The following is a 15,034-nucleotide window of genomic DNA, read 5'->3' as shown; positions in this document are numbered from 1 at the left end:
TACAGGAGGATCTGGATGACCTTGTAAACTGGAGTAATAGTAATAGGATGAAATTTAATAGTGAGAAGTGTAAGGTCATGCATTTAGGGATTAATAACAAGAATTTTAGTTATAAGCTGGGGACGCATCAGTTAGAAGTAACGGAGGAGGAGAAGGACCTTGGAGTAGTGGTTGATCATTGGCAGCTCATAGTCATCCTATGTGATATGGCTGTGAAAAAAGCTAATGCGGTCTTGGGATGCATCAGGAGAGGTATTTCCAGTAGGGATAAGGAGGTTTTAGTACCGTTATACAAGGCACTGGTGAGACCTCATCTGGAATACTGTGTGCAGTTCTGGTCTCCCATGTTTAAGAAGGATGAATTCAAACGGGAACAGGTACAGAGAAGGGCTACTAGGATGATCCGAGGAATGGAAAACTTGTCTTATGAAAGGAGACTCAAGGAGCTTGGCTTGTTTAGCCTAACAAAAAGAAGGTTGAGGGGAGATATGATTGCTCTCTATAAATATATCAGAGGGATAAATACCGTAGAGGGAGAGGAATTATTTAAGCTCAATGTGGACACAAGAACAAATGGATATAAACTGGCCATGGGGAAGTTTAGACTTAAAATTAGACGAAGGTTTCTAACCATCAGAGGAGTGAAGTTGTGGAATAGCCTTCCAAAGGAAGCAGTGGGGGCAAAAGATCTATCTGGCTTTAAGATTAAACTCGATAAGTTTATGGAGGAGATGGTATGATGGGATAACATGGTTTTGGTAATTAAATATTCATGGTAAATAGGCCCAATGGCCTGTGATGGGATATTAGATGGGGTGAGATCTGAGTTACCCAGGAAAGAATTTTCTGTAGTATCTGGCTGGTGAATCTTGCCCATATGCTCAGGGTTTAGCTGATTGCCATATTTGGGGTCAGGAAGGAATTTTCCTCCAGGGCAGATTGGAAGAGGCCCTGGAGGTTTTTCGCCTTCCTCTGTAGCATGGGGCACGGATCACTTGCTGGAGGATTCTCTGCTCCTTGAAGTCTTTAAACCGCAATTTGAGGACTTCAATAGCTCAGACATAGGTGAGAGGTTTTTCGCAGGAGTGGGTGGGTGAAATTCTGTGGCCTGCGTTGTGCAGGAGGTCAGACTTGATGATCATAATAGTCCCTTCTGACCTTAGTATCTATGAATCTATGACTGGCGAGCATCTCGTGGTCAGGACGGAGGTCCCTGGCCCAGCACCTACTGGCCTCCAATGCCTTATCCATGTCAGTGGCCTCCAATTAATCGAATCCATGGGATGCTCCTTGGTTGCAGAGGTCTGCTGTTTTGTCTCGCTCAAAGGCGAGATTGCCAGCCAGTTCTGCAGTGGTATCCGTGAATCTGCTGCAGACCCAGTCATTGGCGGTCTTTCTCCCTGTGGAGCCTCCAGAGTCATCCCATCTGGGTCTGTCAGCCCTGGAGCAGAATCCAGCTCTGGCTCAGTTAAGAGCCTTGTCTTTGTCTCTGGATGATGCTGTGCTGCCTGGTTTATCCACCCCTAGTGGAGAATTTTAAGAAGTACTAAGACCTTTTGCAAAGTGCTACTTCCCTCGGTATCCAAACAGAGATATTGCAGGAAAACATCCATGAATTGGTGAACATTTTACTGCTCCTGGGAAGATTGCCCTCCCTATCCATAATGTGCTCCTTGAACTGACTAAGCATATCTGGAGCATGTCAGCTTTGGTACCATCTGTGGCTGAATACATGGAAAAGCGCTATTTCATCCCCCACAGCAATTTGAGTGGTTTTACTCCCATCTGGCCCCAATTCCCTAGTTGTAACTGCAATGAACGACAGAGCCTGGCAGGGCAGATTTAAGTCCACCTCCAAAGATAGGGACTCCTAAACAATTAGGGGCAGGAAGATCTACCTTGCAGATGCGTACTGCTAACCAGCAAGGCTTGTTGCCCAAATATGGCTTTGATAGCTATGTCAAAGTTCACAGACCAGCAGCCCAAGGCCTCGTGCATAGTAGCTAAGACATCTTTGCAAGCCATGCTCTGCATCATGGACAGATCGACCAGGGAGCTAGCCTCTGCGGTCATCATGAGGTGGGCTTCCTGGCTGCAGAATTAGGGTGTTGTCCCCAATGTCCAGCAAGCCACTGGAGATTTGCCCTTCAGTGGCAAACACTGTTCTCAGACAAAACTGACAAGATGTCACATTCCTTCAAGGACTCTATTTCTACCCTGCGGTCCTTGGGGGTGTACACGCCAGCAGTGAAGAGGCACCACTCCAGCAGCCAGCAGCAGTAACATCTGCAGTGCATGTTTGGCTAGCCATTTCCTCCTCCAAGACAGAGGGATGGATCCCACAGGAGAAAGCAGTTGGGCTTGGGGTTCGAGCAGTTCACATGCCCTCTCCTGTATCTTTCCAAGTGCCCATTTTGATTCCTCAGTCCAGTTGTTGCTTCTCCCTCCGCATCTCCCCACCTTTGGGGACAAGTTGGCCCACTTTCACAATGCTTTGAGCTTGATGACTACCAACAGCTGGGTCTTAAGCGCCATCAGATTGGGTTATGCCATCCAGTTCCTCTCCACATCCCTCTTTAGATACCTCTCTCACAAGATAATGCTCCTTGAGCAGGTCCGCACTCTGTTGGTTTTGGGAATGGGGGAAGAGGTTCTACCAGAACACTGGGGACATGGCTTCTACTCCCAGTACTTCCTGGGTACCCACCCCCTTGGATTTGGGAAAGACCCATCCTTGACCTTTGTGGCCTCAACAAATATATCTGGTACATGACAATACCACCACAGTGTATTATGTGAATAAACAAGGGGAAACACAAACAAGGTTGCTCTGCTTGGAGGCAATCAGTGATAGTTCTACATTGAGTAGAACATTACTCTGATAGCCATTCACTTGCCTGGGATCAGAATCTTCTTGTGAACCATCTCAGCAGGTATTTTTCCCTAAGTCACAAATGGTCCCTGAAAATAAGTGTTCTCCAGGTCATCTTCACAGCTTCGGACATCCTGACGATCAACCTGTTCACTACAGAAGACAACAGGAAATGTCATCTGTTCTGCACTCAAGGGGAGCTCGGTCCAGGCCCCCTGTCAGCCGCTTTCCATCGCAGTTGGCAGTCAACTCTCCTGTATGCCTTTTCCCCAATTCTGATCACCCCTCAGGTCATCCTCAATCTTATGGCAGATCAGGTCAACCTTATTCTTGTTGCCCTGGCGTGGCCGAGACAGTGCTGGTTCTCCAACCTTCTCACTCTGTCTGTTCAGCCTCCCTTATTGTTTCATTTACATCCTGAGGCGCTTAGTCACAATCACAGCGGCACTTTGCATCCCATTCTCAGCTCCCAGCATCTCATAGCATGGCTGCTTCATGGCTGAATGAAGAGGAAGAGCAGTGTTTGGCGACTGTCCAGCAAGTCCTGCTCAACAGTAGAAAGTCCTGTAACAGAACAGCCTACTCAGCTAAATGAAAGCAGTTTTCAGTGTGGTCATTAGCCAGTGGAATTCAACCAACACTGGCTTCTATCCAGGACATCTTGGAGTACCTGCTACATCTTCACATGTTGGTGCTTACACTTAGTTCATTGGAAATGCATCTGGCAGTGATATTATCATTTCATCCCTCTGTTCAGGGAAGATTAGTCTTCTCTGACGCCATGGTAACAAGGTTCTTAAAAGGACTTTTGTCTACATCCCCTGGTCCAACAGCTGTTTCCCCAGTGGAACTTAAGCACAGTCCTGGCAGCTCTGATGGGTCCTCCACTTGCGCTGCTAGCATCTTGCCCCTTTCCACTGTAGGGTCAGAAAACTGCTTTCCTGATAGCAATAACCTCTACAAAGGAGTGTGTGTGAGCTGCAGGCTTTAAGGGCAGAGCTTCCTTATAAACAGTTCTCCAAAAACAAGGTGACTTTATGATCACATCCAAAATATGTGTCTAAAGTTATCTGTTTCATTTGAACCAGGAGCTATATTTGTTTTTTCCTAAACTGCATTCATCTCCAGAGGAGCATTGTCTCCATACCTTAGATATAGAGAGCCACCACAATATATTTTAAATACTGCACACAAATACACTATTTATATTAAGAAAAGGAGTACTTGTGGCACCTTAGAGACTAACCAATTTATTTGAGCATAAGCTTTCGTGAGCTACAGCTAACTTCATCAGATGCATACTGTGGAAAGTGTAGAAGATCTTTTTATACACACAAAGCATGAAAAAATACCTCCCCCCACCCCACTCTCCTGCTGGTAATAGCTTATCTAAAGTGATCACTCTCCTTACAATGTGCATGATAATCAAGTTGGGCCATTTCCAGCACAAATCCAGGGTTTAACCAGAATGTCTTTGGCGGGGGGGGAAGAAAACCTGGATTTGAGCTGGAAATGGCCCACCTTGATTATCATACACATTGTAAGGAGAGTGGGGTGGGGGGAGGTATTTTTTCATGCTCTGTGTGTATAAAAAGATCTTCTACACTTTTCACAGTATGCATCCGATGAAGTGAGCTGTAGCTCACGAAAGCTTATGCTCAAATAAATTGGTTAGTCTCTAAGGTGCCACAAGTACTCCTTTTCTTTTTTTGCGAATACAGACTAACACGGCTGTTACTCTGATACCTTAGATATCTGGCCTTTTATCTGGACAGAACTAAACAGTTTCATGTTTTGCCCTCATTGTTTGTATTGTATGCAGGCCACATGAATGGTCAACCTGTCTCTTTGCAGATGATCTCCAAATGGATAATATCCTGCATCAAAACAGCATGTGAAATAGCCTCAGCTATTCCCCCTCGCTGGGTGCGAGCTCACTTTACAAGGGCATAAGCAACATCCATAGCGTTTCTCATTGTATTCTTTTCCGTATTGGACATTTTGAAGGACTGCTGTGTGGTTGTCAATTCATGTGGTTGTACATTCATGAACCATTACACTCTAACTTCATCTTCCAGGGTGGATGTAGGCTTTGGTTGAGCGGTTCTGCGGTCCTTGTTTAGGTAGACTCAGAGCCTTGCCTCCTGTGGGGTGGGTACGGCTTGTGAGTCACCTAAGTGAAAAACACATCTGTAACAACTCAAAGAAGAAATGATTGCTTACAGTAACTGTGGTTCTTTGAGATGTGATGCTGACGTGTATTCCACAACCCGCCCTGTGTCCCCTCTGCATTGAAATCTTGTGTTCGGTGCAAAGGAACTGAGGGAGGGTAGGGACGGTGCCACCTCATGTAGCCAATGGAGGGGCTATGGCCACAAGCGCCACCCCTCTATGGATACTGGGAGGCAAATTTCTCCCACTCAAGTTTGCTGGGCTCACAGCTGCATCACATCTCGAAGAACCACAGTTACAGTGAGTAACTGTTTCTTTCTCCTTTCCAGCTGCTGAGGGGGTAGAGCTTTACATTTCAGACACTTGTTAAAAGAAGATCCAAAAGATGGAACCTCCTTTTCCAGCAGCTGGTAGTTTGAGTGGGGGTTGGACTTCTCATCATGTTATCACTGAAGCTTCCTACCCTTATTTCCATATCTGCATATGACTGCTAGGTGTCCATGAATCTTCTCAAGCTCTGTGTTCTATTTTAATTACTATATATTTAAAGTCCGGATGAAGTTCTGAAATTACTATAAAAGTCCATTTCAAATGGCATAGTCCCCGACATCACCTCACCACCTCAAAACAGCCACATTTCTAGAACTAATCTATATTGAACTGGATTTTTTTTTTTTTTTACTTTTCAAGACCATGTAGATCCGTGGTTCTCAACCAGCATCCCAATCAGCACACATCTGCTCCCCAGCAACATCCTCAGGGCCATACAAGTAGTATATAGATTGTGTGGATGTGCCCATATAACACACAGAGAGCCGCATATGCGGCCCACAATGGTAAATAGGTTGAGAACCACTGTTCTAAATTATAAATTCTTTTGAGCAGACACTGTCTTCCTTTATGTTTGTACAACATGTAACAAAATTGGGCCCTGATCCTAATTTGTTCCTCTGTTTAAAAATGAATGCTATCAATAAAATCCCATAGAGAAGAGGAAGGTGATAGGCTGTAAGTTTGAATTGAAGACCACAAGTAATACCAGAGGGAAAATCCCAGTCTGGAATCCATGCAGCATGTGATTCCTTAAAACCAGCAGCAGCAGCAGCAAAAAAAAAAAAACCAAAAAAACCAATATGCCTATTAAGAAGTGAGAGAGATGGATAAGACATTGGCAACCATAAAATGGTGAAAAGATTCCAGATCTTACAGTTCTAGTGGCAGTGATTAAGATAGATGTTAGTCCTACCAATGCAGAGAAGATATGTGCTAAAATATTCCAAGACACTGGGAACCTTTTCTTTAAAAGTGTTTTTTATTTAAAAATCCATTTTATTGTAAGTAACATATACAATCTTTAATCCGACACTTTCCAAATTTGTCAGAAATTCTTCATACCTGATATTAAGCATACCCATTTCTAATAAATTAGTTATTCCAATCAAAAGTTACAGTGGATAGAAAACAGAACTTAGAATTGGGGGGTGGGAAGCTAGACTCTCCTTAACTGTGGAACCTTTACTGGTGGTGTCATACTGAGTATGTTTGTTTTAATAAAAATATTGTGCCTTCCCTTGATTGTTCCTCCCTATTTCTTCGTACCTTAGCCGTTTTTTGTTTTTCCAATCTTGAGACCTGGAATCAATGTAGTAAATTGGGGTATTACTTAACACATACTGTGACAGTATGTATTGTGAAATTTCTTCTGTTAGTCTAGAAGAAACATTAGTAACAGATTTATAAGTGACGGTTTATTTTTGTGAATCTGGGTTTAATGCTAACATTTTGTGCAAGATTGTGGAAACAGTTGTGAGGTAAACATGATGAGTAATCTGGACCTGAAAGCAGAACAGATTGACTTTAAAGCAAGCTCTTAATTTAAAGATCTATTTAATTTGATAGGAAGCAAGAGAAATTCCACACTCTTAATTGCATTCAGGAAATATCATTGAATTGTCTAATACAGAAGTCTTTGGAGAATCCTGAATCCTTAGTTTAAGTATCTCTACCTCTGAAGAATCTGTTGAAGGTTAATTCTTGGTCACATATTTAAATAATAAAAATAAAGCCTTTTCATGATTAACTCTGGCCTGGAATCCTTACATGCTTATCTCTTTTGGGTCAGAGGAAATATGAACGGCCGTTGGAGATTTTAAATTGGAACATGAAGGTAATCAGCAACTTGTCTAAATCTTGTTGTATGTAGGTGTTTTGGGCAACTGGCGAAGGTAATGCTTAGTTATCTGGTGTGACAGATAGTAATTGTTAATGATACAAAACTAGAATACATTCAAGTTTAAAGGCATAATAATAACCGTATGTATCAAATCACTTCAACCATTACACGATGACTTCACAATCTAAGATTACCAGACTGTGAAACGCGCAATTTTGTAAGTCTGTATCAGGTATGTGTGTTTGCTCAGAGTATACTGCACAAGTAAATAGAAAATCCCAAGTGTCCAAACATGTAAATTTACCAGCTTTAAAGAAACATCAAAATATCCACAACACCACTGCAAACAAAAATGTTAAATATTTTTTTCATAACACTTTATTTTCTGCAGGATCTACATTTCCTTTTAATAAATAATTGTGGCATAGTGAATTGCTTGGAAGAAATTAATAATGGAATACTGTATATTGAGCTTTTCACCTTTACTTAGTTTATACCATAGCCATGAGATAGACTTTTTTGGTTGTCAGTTTGATTTTTGTTTTCTGTAAGACATTAATGTATTAAGAACAGGCATAGTCTCCAACCTCTAAATATCTATCAAATAACTTACCTCAGATTTTTATTACACAACTCATTTAATATAACAAGTCACATATATGATAGTAAAAACAAAATCAACAGTGTTCTGCTTTCTAAAGATGTTATGTTTGTGAATTATAGCAATACATTACTCACCTACATATATTTGTAATATTGTAGCTAAAAATACTTGTTTAGCGTTTTTGATTTCTTCTTTAACAGTTAGTGTTAGTAGTAATACAAAAACAGCGGTCTGGGAAAATGTATATTGCCATATAGCCCAGAACAATGGGAACTGCAGTACAGAAAATGATAGTTGAATGACATTCTGATAACCAGCACTAACCATCTGGTTATGCTAACTCTTTCCAATCAGAAGCTGGAAATTAAAAATGGCCTCTTCCCTCTGTTTCTTTGCAAATGCTACTTAACTCCAGAAAAGGTGATTTACTCACCAGTGCCAATGTTCTCCTAAATTTACCATGTGGTTTCGCTCAGTGAAGGATGTCCCCCATTCTGCACTTTGGGAGGCAAGTGTATGGCTAAATGTATGTGTGTTCTCTTGCAGCAGTGGACACACATGCCATTTGTTAGCGTTTATGAGGTTTCCTAATTAGTTTCAAAACCAATGTTCTGTGCGTACACCAAGTGCTGGTGAGCTAATATCTTTCAGGGAGGTGGATACAACTTAATTTAACAAATATACATCCATTTTAGTACACAAAATATTTGGGACGATTATATTTGTTTGTCAGACAATCAAACTTGATACAAACATTGCCCTTGGAATAATCACCTTAAAATTGTTTTTCTAGCATACTAAATGATATGGAGGGGAAATTGGTTCCCTGGTTTTAAACATTTTTATTAAGCTTCTTTGTAAAGTAATGCTTTCATGGTGCATTGTTGTAAATAGTATAATGGGTTAATATTCTAGCCTGTTGATGCTGAAGATTTAAGTTCATCTGTATTTGGCACAAATATAAGGATTTTAGTCCTTGTTTCCACATTATTTATCCATGTTACAAAACCATCTCTCTGCTAGCAATCCTTGGGGAACACCTGGTACAACAGAATATACTTCTAGCCCATCTGAAATAGTGTGGTAGTTTTACATTTCATTAAGAGCTTGTAAGTGCTTGGAAGTGTTGTAAATCTAAACTGTGGAGGCTTCTAGTGACAGAGTTCTAGAAAATATAACTCAGGACCATGAAACAAGGAAGGTCGGGTATCTTAGATAAATCACACAAACACATTCAGTTACTTTTGATAAACGTAAAACACGTCAATAGAAAGCACATAACTGTACGTATGTTAGTATGAAAAAGATTGTCTGTAGCTTCTTCTCTTTTCATCTGTAGCTTTCCTATTATCTCCTTGCATTAATTTTAATCTTTTTAATATTTCAGTCACGTAGTGTGGACAAGCAACATGCTGTAGTTAACTATGATGCCTCTTCAGATGAACACTTGGTGAAGGATTTGGGCAGCCTAAATGGGGTAAGTTAACAAATCTAAGATGGCTTCCCCAGTCATGTAAGATATATCTTTTAAAAAACAATAGAAAACAAACAGATAATTAACAAATAATCATGAAGTTCTAGTAATGCAAATGGGGAGAACAGCTAAATAAAATGATTTTATTCCCTGCTACTATGGAACATTTAAAAGGGGCGAAGTTAAATGTTACAGTAATACCAGAGCATGTTTGTGTTAAATTAAAGTTGAAGTAGAGGAAGTTCAGAAGAATAAAAATGAACATGATGTAAGTATTTGTATTTGTACAGCATATATTGCAGTGGGTTCCTGGTCCATGACTAGGGCTCTTAGGCACTATGTTAATACAAATAATAAAAGTACTTCTGTAGCATTTCAGAAATAGAGAAGCAACAAATCTCTAGCTGAATTAGGTCAGTATATAAGCACACTAATAGATGGCATCACACTCTCTAAAATTTTAGTGCTAGGGAAAGCATACTTATTGTAGGAAATCATGTTTAGCCATGTTAATAATGAATTGGAATCTGTTTTCCTCTTTTTTTCTGGAAAAAAAGGATATGTTGTATACTTGTGTGAAAAAGTTATCCAGTAGTTGATTTCATATACAATTATTTTCTCATAGTTTATTTTATAATTTGTCTTTGCTATTTTTAGCATATCTTCTTTTTTCATTGTAATTTATCTGTGAATATCATGTAATAAATGTGAAATTAGTGGATAGAAAATCTATAGTATAATAAAGAGGCAATAAAGTTCTCAAGAGCAGAACTCTTCATAAAAAGCTTCATATGATCTTTTACATTTTAAGGGACTTCTAGGGATTGCGTTTGCAACCTGCTGGGTAAGCTTTCACCTTTCTGTAAGTGTGTTAAATATATTAGTGTACGTCATAGTAGTTTGTTTTAAAGTTTAGCTACTGTCATATTTTAGTAGTCCTTTTAGACATTACCATATGAACTTTATATAGCCTGTAGCTGTGACTGAATTAAAGAATGTGAAGTATAAAACCTGTTTATTTTACAGTAGAACCTCAGTTACGTACATCTTGGGAATGGAGATTGTTCATAACTCTGAAATGTTCGTAACTCTGAACAAAACGTTATGGTTCTTTCAAAAGTTTACAAGTGAACATTGACTTAATACAGCTTTGAAACTTTACTATGCAGAAGAAAAATGCTTCTTTTAACTATCTTAATTTAAATGAAACAAGCACAGAAACAGTTATCTTACCTTGTCAAAACTTTTTAAAACTTTTCCTTTTTTTTCAGTAGTTTACATTTAACACAATACTGTACTGTATTTACTTTTCTTTTTTTTATGTCTCTGCTGTGCCTGATTGTGTACTTCCAGTTCCAAATAGGTGTGGATCAGTTCGTAACTCAGATGTTCGCAACTCTGAGGTTCTACTGTATATTTAAAAAAAACATGTTCACTGTGACTCCTGGGACTGTACTTAGTGAGAATGCCATCTCTTCAATGCACTTCAATTCCTGTAATATTTATGACAAGCTAAATCAGTATTGCCCATGTGTTTATCGATAGTCTTTCGTTTGTTTTTTTGTTTTAATCTCCCCAGCATCATGCCTCAGACATAGTGTGATAGCTCACCCAACATGCAAAGGCTACATATCAAAGGATTCCTTATTTTCCCCAAGTTAGGGTAGAGAATATTAGGTCATATGACTGTAGTCCTTACATTTTTACCCATCTCTTCCTTCTGAACCTCACCCGTTTTCTGCTAAACCGGATGCCCATAGCTCATAACTTTCGTTGACATCACAATGTCATATTTCAGCCAAACAACAGAAGTTGCTGGGCAGTGTATACAGTAACTTCACACCTTTCACAGAACTGAAAAATTGAACATTTCCTTGGTACACACATCACAACCTATTTTCATTTATGTGCTAACAATATGATCCCAGCTAGGAACATATGTGATGCTTTAAAAGGGTCAATTTCCTAAAGCTGAAAACAAGTATGAGCAAAATAGAATGGGAGGAGAAATTTAAGACCAATTCAAACAATTCCAGATCCTTGCTTATGTTTAGGGCGTTTTCTCTTTTATTTTATTTTTAAAAAGGGTAATTCCTTGCTTGGCTCTCTCTTTTTTTTTTTTTTTTTTTTTTTCAGTCGGACCAGATGGCATAGCTCAACCAACTTTTGTGCAGTTTTTTATTATATTTTAAATGACAGTCTTTGTAGCCTACTGTAGAGAGGTCATGCTGAGGTGTGAGGAAAGTTAAGGAGGGGATTTGCCCAACCCAGTGTTGTCCATGCAAGCCCAAATGGGTAGGTAATAGAATGGATAAGAGGCCGCCACCTCTGTTGTGGTAGTGGAGCCCTGAGGTGTTTGTGGGACTTCTGCTCTCATGAGCCTTGATGGGTCTCTTCACAATGAGAATTACTGTGTTTGTATGAATTCAGAGAATTGTTGCTTTGTAAACTTAACACAAACAGCATAGGCTGTGCTGGGGGTCACCCCATCTGCCCTGTCCTCTTCCTTCTTCACATACTTGGCCAGTAACTCTACTATGATCTCCGTAGTTCGACAGTGGCAACCTGGTCAGCAAGTCATTTAGACACCCAATCATAAAAAAAGTTTTCCAAATTAGTTCAGCTGAGACTCAGATTTTTTGTCAGACAAATATTCATTAATACATTATACTTCACTAGTATGATGGCTTCTTTTGCGCCATGCTCCAAAAATAGTTTAACAATGATCACAAAGAAGCAGGTGCTGGTGAGAAACCACTTGCAAGAGACTTGCATAGGTAAGGGGCTTCTGAAAATATTGACCTTGAACTAACAGAGTGCAAAAACTTGACCAGAAGGGTCACTTGAGTGGTGGTGGCTTGAGCACTGTTAGATGGTAATGGGCGCTGTTAGGGCATCACTTGCTGTCTATATTAGATATGTCCACATGTGGTCAGACGGTTACTACTCATTATGTCAGGGGGTGGCCAAACCGTGGCTCTTTTACAGTTAAAGTGCAGCTCTCGGAGCCCCCATGTCTCCCCCATTCTCCACCTGCCAGACTGTTTGGGAAAGCTCAGGGCTTATGCCCTGCAGTGGGGTTGTGGGACCCTAGGGGCTTCTGCCCAGCAGGGCGTGGGGGTCTTAGGGCTTCAGCAAGAGAGGTGTTGAAACCCCGAGCACTGGCAGGTGTGTCCCAAGGGGGCTGGAGCCCTGAGACCCCATGACCCCACATTTCAGAAGCCCCTAGCCCTACCACCCCACCGCAGGGTTGAAGCCCCAAGCCCAGGCTCTCGAACTTCTGAAGATTGTAATATGCAGCTTGGAGGGTCAGTAAGTTTGGCCATCCCTGCATTATGCAATAATCTGAGCTTATCTCTATGATGGGCTCGATCACAGAAAGCCCCTTGGGACTGTCACCTGGTGTGCTGAGCCTACCTGTGAGTCCGTTTTCCCCGCCAGCTTGGGACTCCAGAACCCTGTCTTGTTGAGCCAGACATGCTAGTCAGCTCCAACACAGACCCAGGGTCTGAACCACTCACCCCAAAGCTGCAGACTTAGCTGAAAACAACTTAAGAAGTGCTCCTGTCTCCAGCACCCAGACACCCAGCTCCCAATGGGATCCAAACCCCAAATAAATCTGTTTTACTCTGTATAAAGCTTATACAGGGTAAACTCATAAATTGTCTGCCCTCTATAACACTGATAGAGAGAGATGCACAGCTGTTTGCTCCCCCAGGTATTAGTCACTAACTCTGGGTTCAATAATAAGCAAAAGTGATTTTATTAAGTATAAAAAGTAGGATTTAAGTGATTCCAAGTAATGACAGACAGAACAAAGTAAGTTACCGAGCAAAATTAAACAAAACACGCAAATCTAAGCCTAATACATTAAGAAACTGCATACAGGTAAATCTCGCCCTTAGAGATGTTCCAATAAGCTTCTTTCACAGACTGGACTCTTTCCTAGTCTGGGTCCAGCAATCACTCAACCCCCCGTAGTTACTGTCCTTTATTCCAGTTTATTTCAGGCATCTCTTGGGGGTGGAGAGGCCATCTCTTAACCCAGCTGAAGACAAAATGGAGGGGTTTCCAGGGCCTTTTATATTCTTTCTCTTGTGGGCGGAAACCCCTTTGTTCTCCTGTGCAAAATCATAGCAACAAGATGGAGTTTGTAGCCACCTGGGCAAGTCACATGTCTATGAATGATTCAGCTTTTTGCAGGCCATCACCACTGTTTACATGTTAGTTTGAACGTTCCCAGGAAAGCTCAGATGTGGATTGGCGTCCCCCAAAGTTCATTGTCAGTTAAGTGTTTCTTGATTAGGCACTTACTGATAATAGTCCTTTTTCAAGAAGCTGACCAAATGCTTCACTGAGGCTACTTAGAATCAAACACATTGAGATACAAGTACATAGCCAATATTCATAACTTTGAATACAAACATGATACACACACATAGACAGCACAGTCATAACCAGCAAACTATAACCTTTCCATAGACACCCCACTTGCCCTCCTCTGTACAAGACCTGGTGCAACCATAGGACCCTGGTTGCAACAATGATCTATATGGTCACAGTTCATGTCAACTACGTCACAATCTCCTTTCTGGAAATAATTAGTATTACTGGTTTGTGTAAATTAGCATATATTTTTTTCATTATTTTCTGTTACAACTTTTGCTGTTGAATCCCCACTATACAAGGGGTGCTGTTGTCCAGAACTACGATACACTTTGGTCTCTGGGATTTAAGCCTTATGCTTACTGCAAAAAGTCTATGCCAATGAATGACCCTCATTCCAGATGCCTGAAGTGCCTCCTTGAGGGTCACATTTGAGTGCCACATCTTCAGAGGATTGAAAAAAGGACAAAAAAGGATTGAAGGGTGAGACTGCATCCACCTTCTGCACCTTCCCACTCAGGGCAAGTACCAAATACTTTCCCCTTGGATAGGAGTGCCTCTCTGGACACTGCACCAGAAAGTCATCAGTGAACCCCTTTTCCAGTGTCAAGAAAGAAGCACAAAGCATTGGAATGGCATTCCTCAAAGAAGCCAAGCTCCTTTGGAAGGTCCAGCTCCCCAGTACCATCCACTAATAAACACTGAGGAAGTAAAATGTTACCTGGAAAGACCACCCGCTTCTCATCAGGAGTTGTCGGCAGTAGTACCTGATCCATTGGACCAACTCCCACTGCAGTGCCAACCTCTTTGATGCAACAATAGCAGCATCAAGGAAATACCTTGGTACCGATGATGCCAGAGGGGACACAGCAACACAGGACCAGCTCTGCATCTCAGTACAAGATTTTCCGGTGGCACAGGAGACACACCAGCCAGTACCGGTTCCTGCTTAGGCTGTGTCTATAGACTTACTTTTAAGACAAATATAGCCCTTGGTACCATGTGCAGCTGCGTCTTCAGACTATCCAGCACTTCCTTGCCCAGTACAGTCCAGAGTAAACTCAGTATGCTGTCCCTGATACCAACATTTTCAGAGGATGCCACCTCACCTTGTCATCAACTGGTGTAGCTCCTCAATGGTCAGGGAATTCAGGGTCCTCCTCTGAGTCTGAGGTAGGTTTTGATGGCCCTAATATCTGCGATAGAAGATGACACTTACCTTCATAATGAGGATTCCACTCCTGTTACCCATCTGATTTCCTGAGATCAGATCAGAGACTAAGATCCTTGGAGTGGTTGTGGCTGGGTCCTGTGCCTTACCAACTGCCTTACTGGAACCACCTGGGCTTGCCT

At 41.3% G+C, this 15,034-nt stretch overlaps 1 protein-coding gene across 11 annotated transcripts in view; it reads left to right on the top strand.

Annotated features, from left to right (window-relative positions):
- The window catches only part of CEP170 (centrosomal protein 170), a 183,483-nt gene that overhangs the window by 47,793 nt on the left and 120,656 nt on the right, over window positions 1-15,034 (top strand). For all 11 annotated transcript variants that reach the window (XM_084622211.1, XM_084622207.1, XM_084622204.1 and 8 more), the window contains one exon: window positions 9,209-9,298. In XM_084622211.1, the coding sequence (XP_084478337.1) occupies window positions 9,209-9,298 (90 nt within the window). The remainder of the gene's footprint in view (window positions 1-9,208; window positions 9,299-15,034) is intronic.

Source organism: Lepidochelys olivacea, assembly GCF_965140295.1.
Source record: "Lepidochelys olivacea isolate rLepOli2 genome assembly, chromosome: 3".
Taxonomy (NCBI): domain Eukaryota; kingdom Metazoa; phylum Chordata; order Testudines; family Cheloniidae; genus Lepidochelys; species Lepidochelys olivacea.
This window is presented reverse-complemented; position numbering and strand designations above follow the sequence as displayed.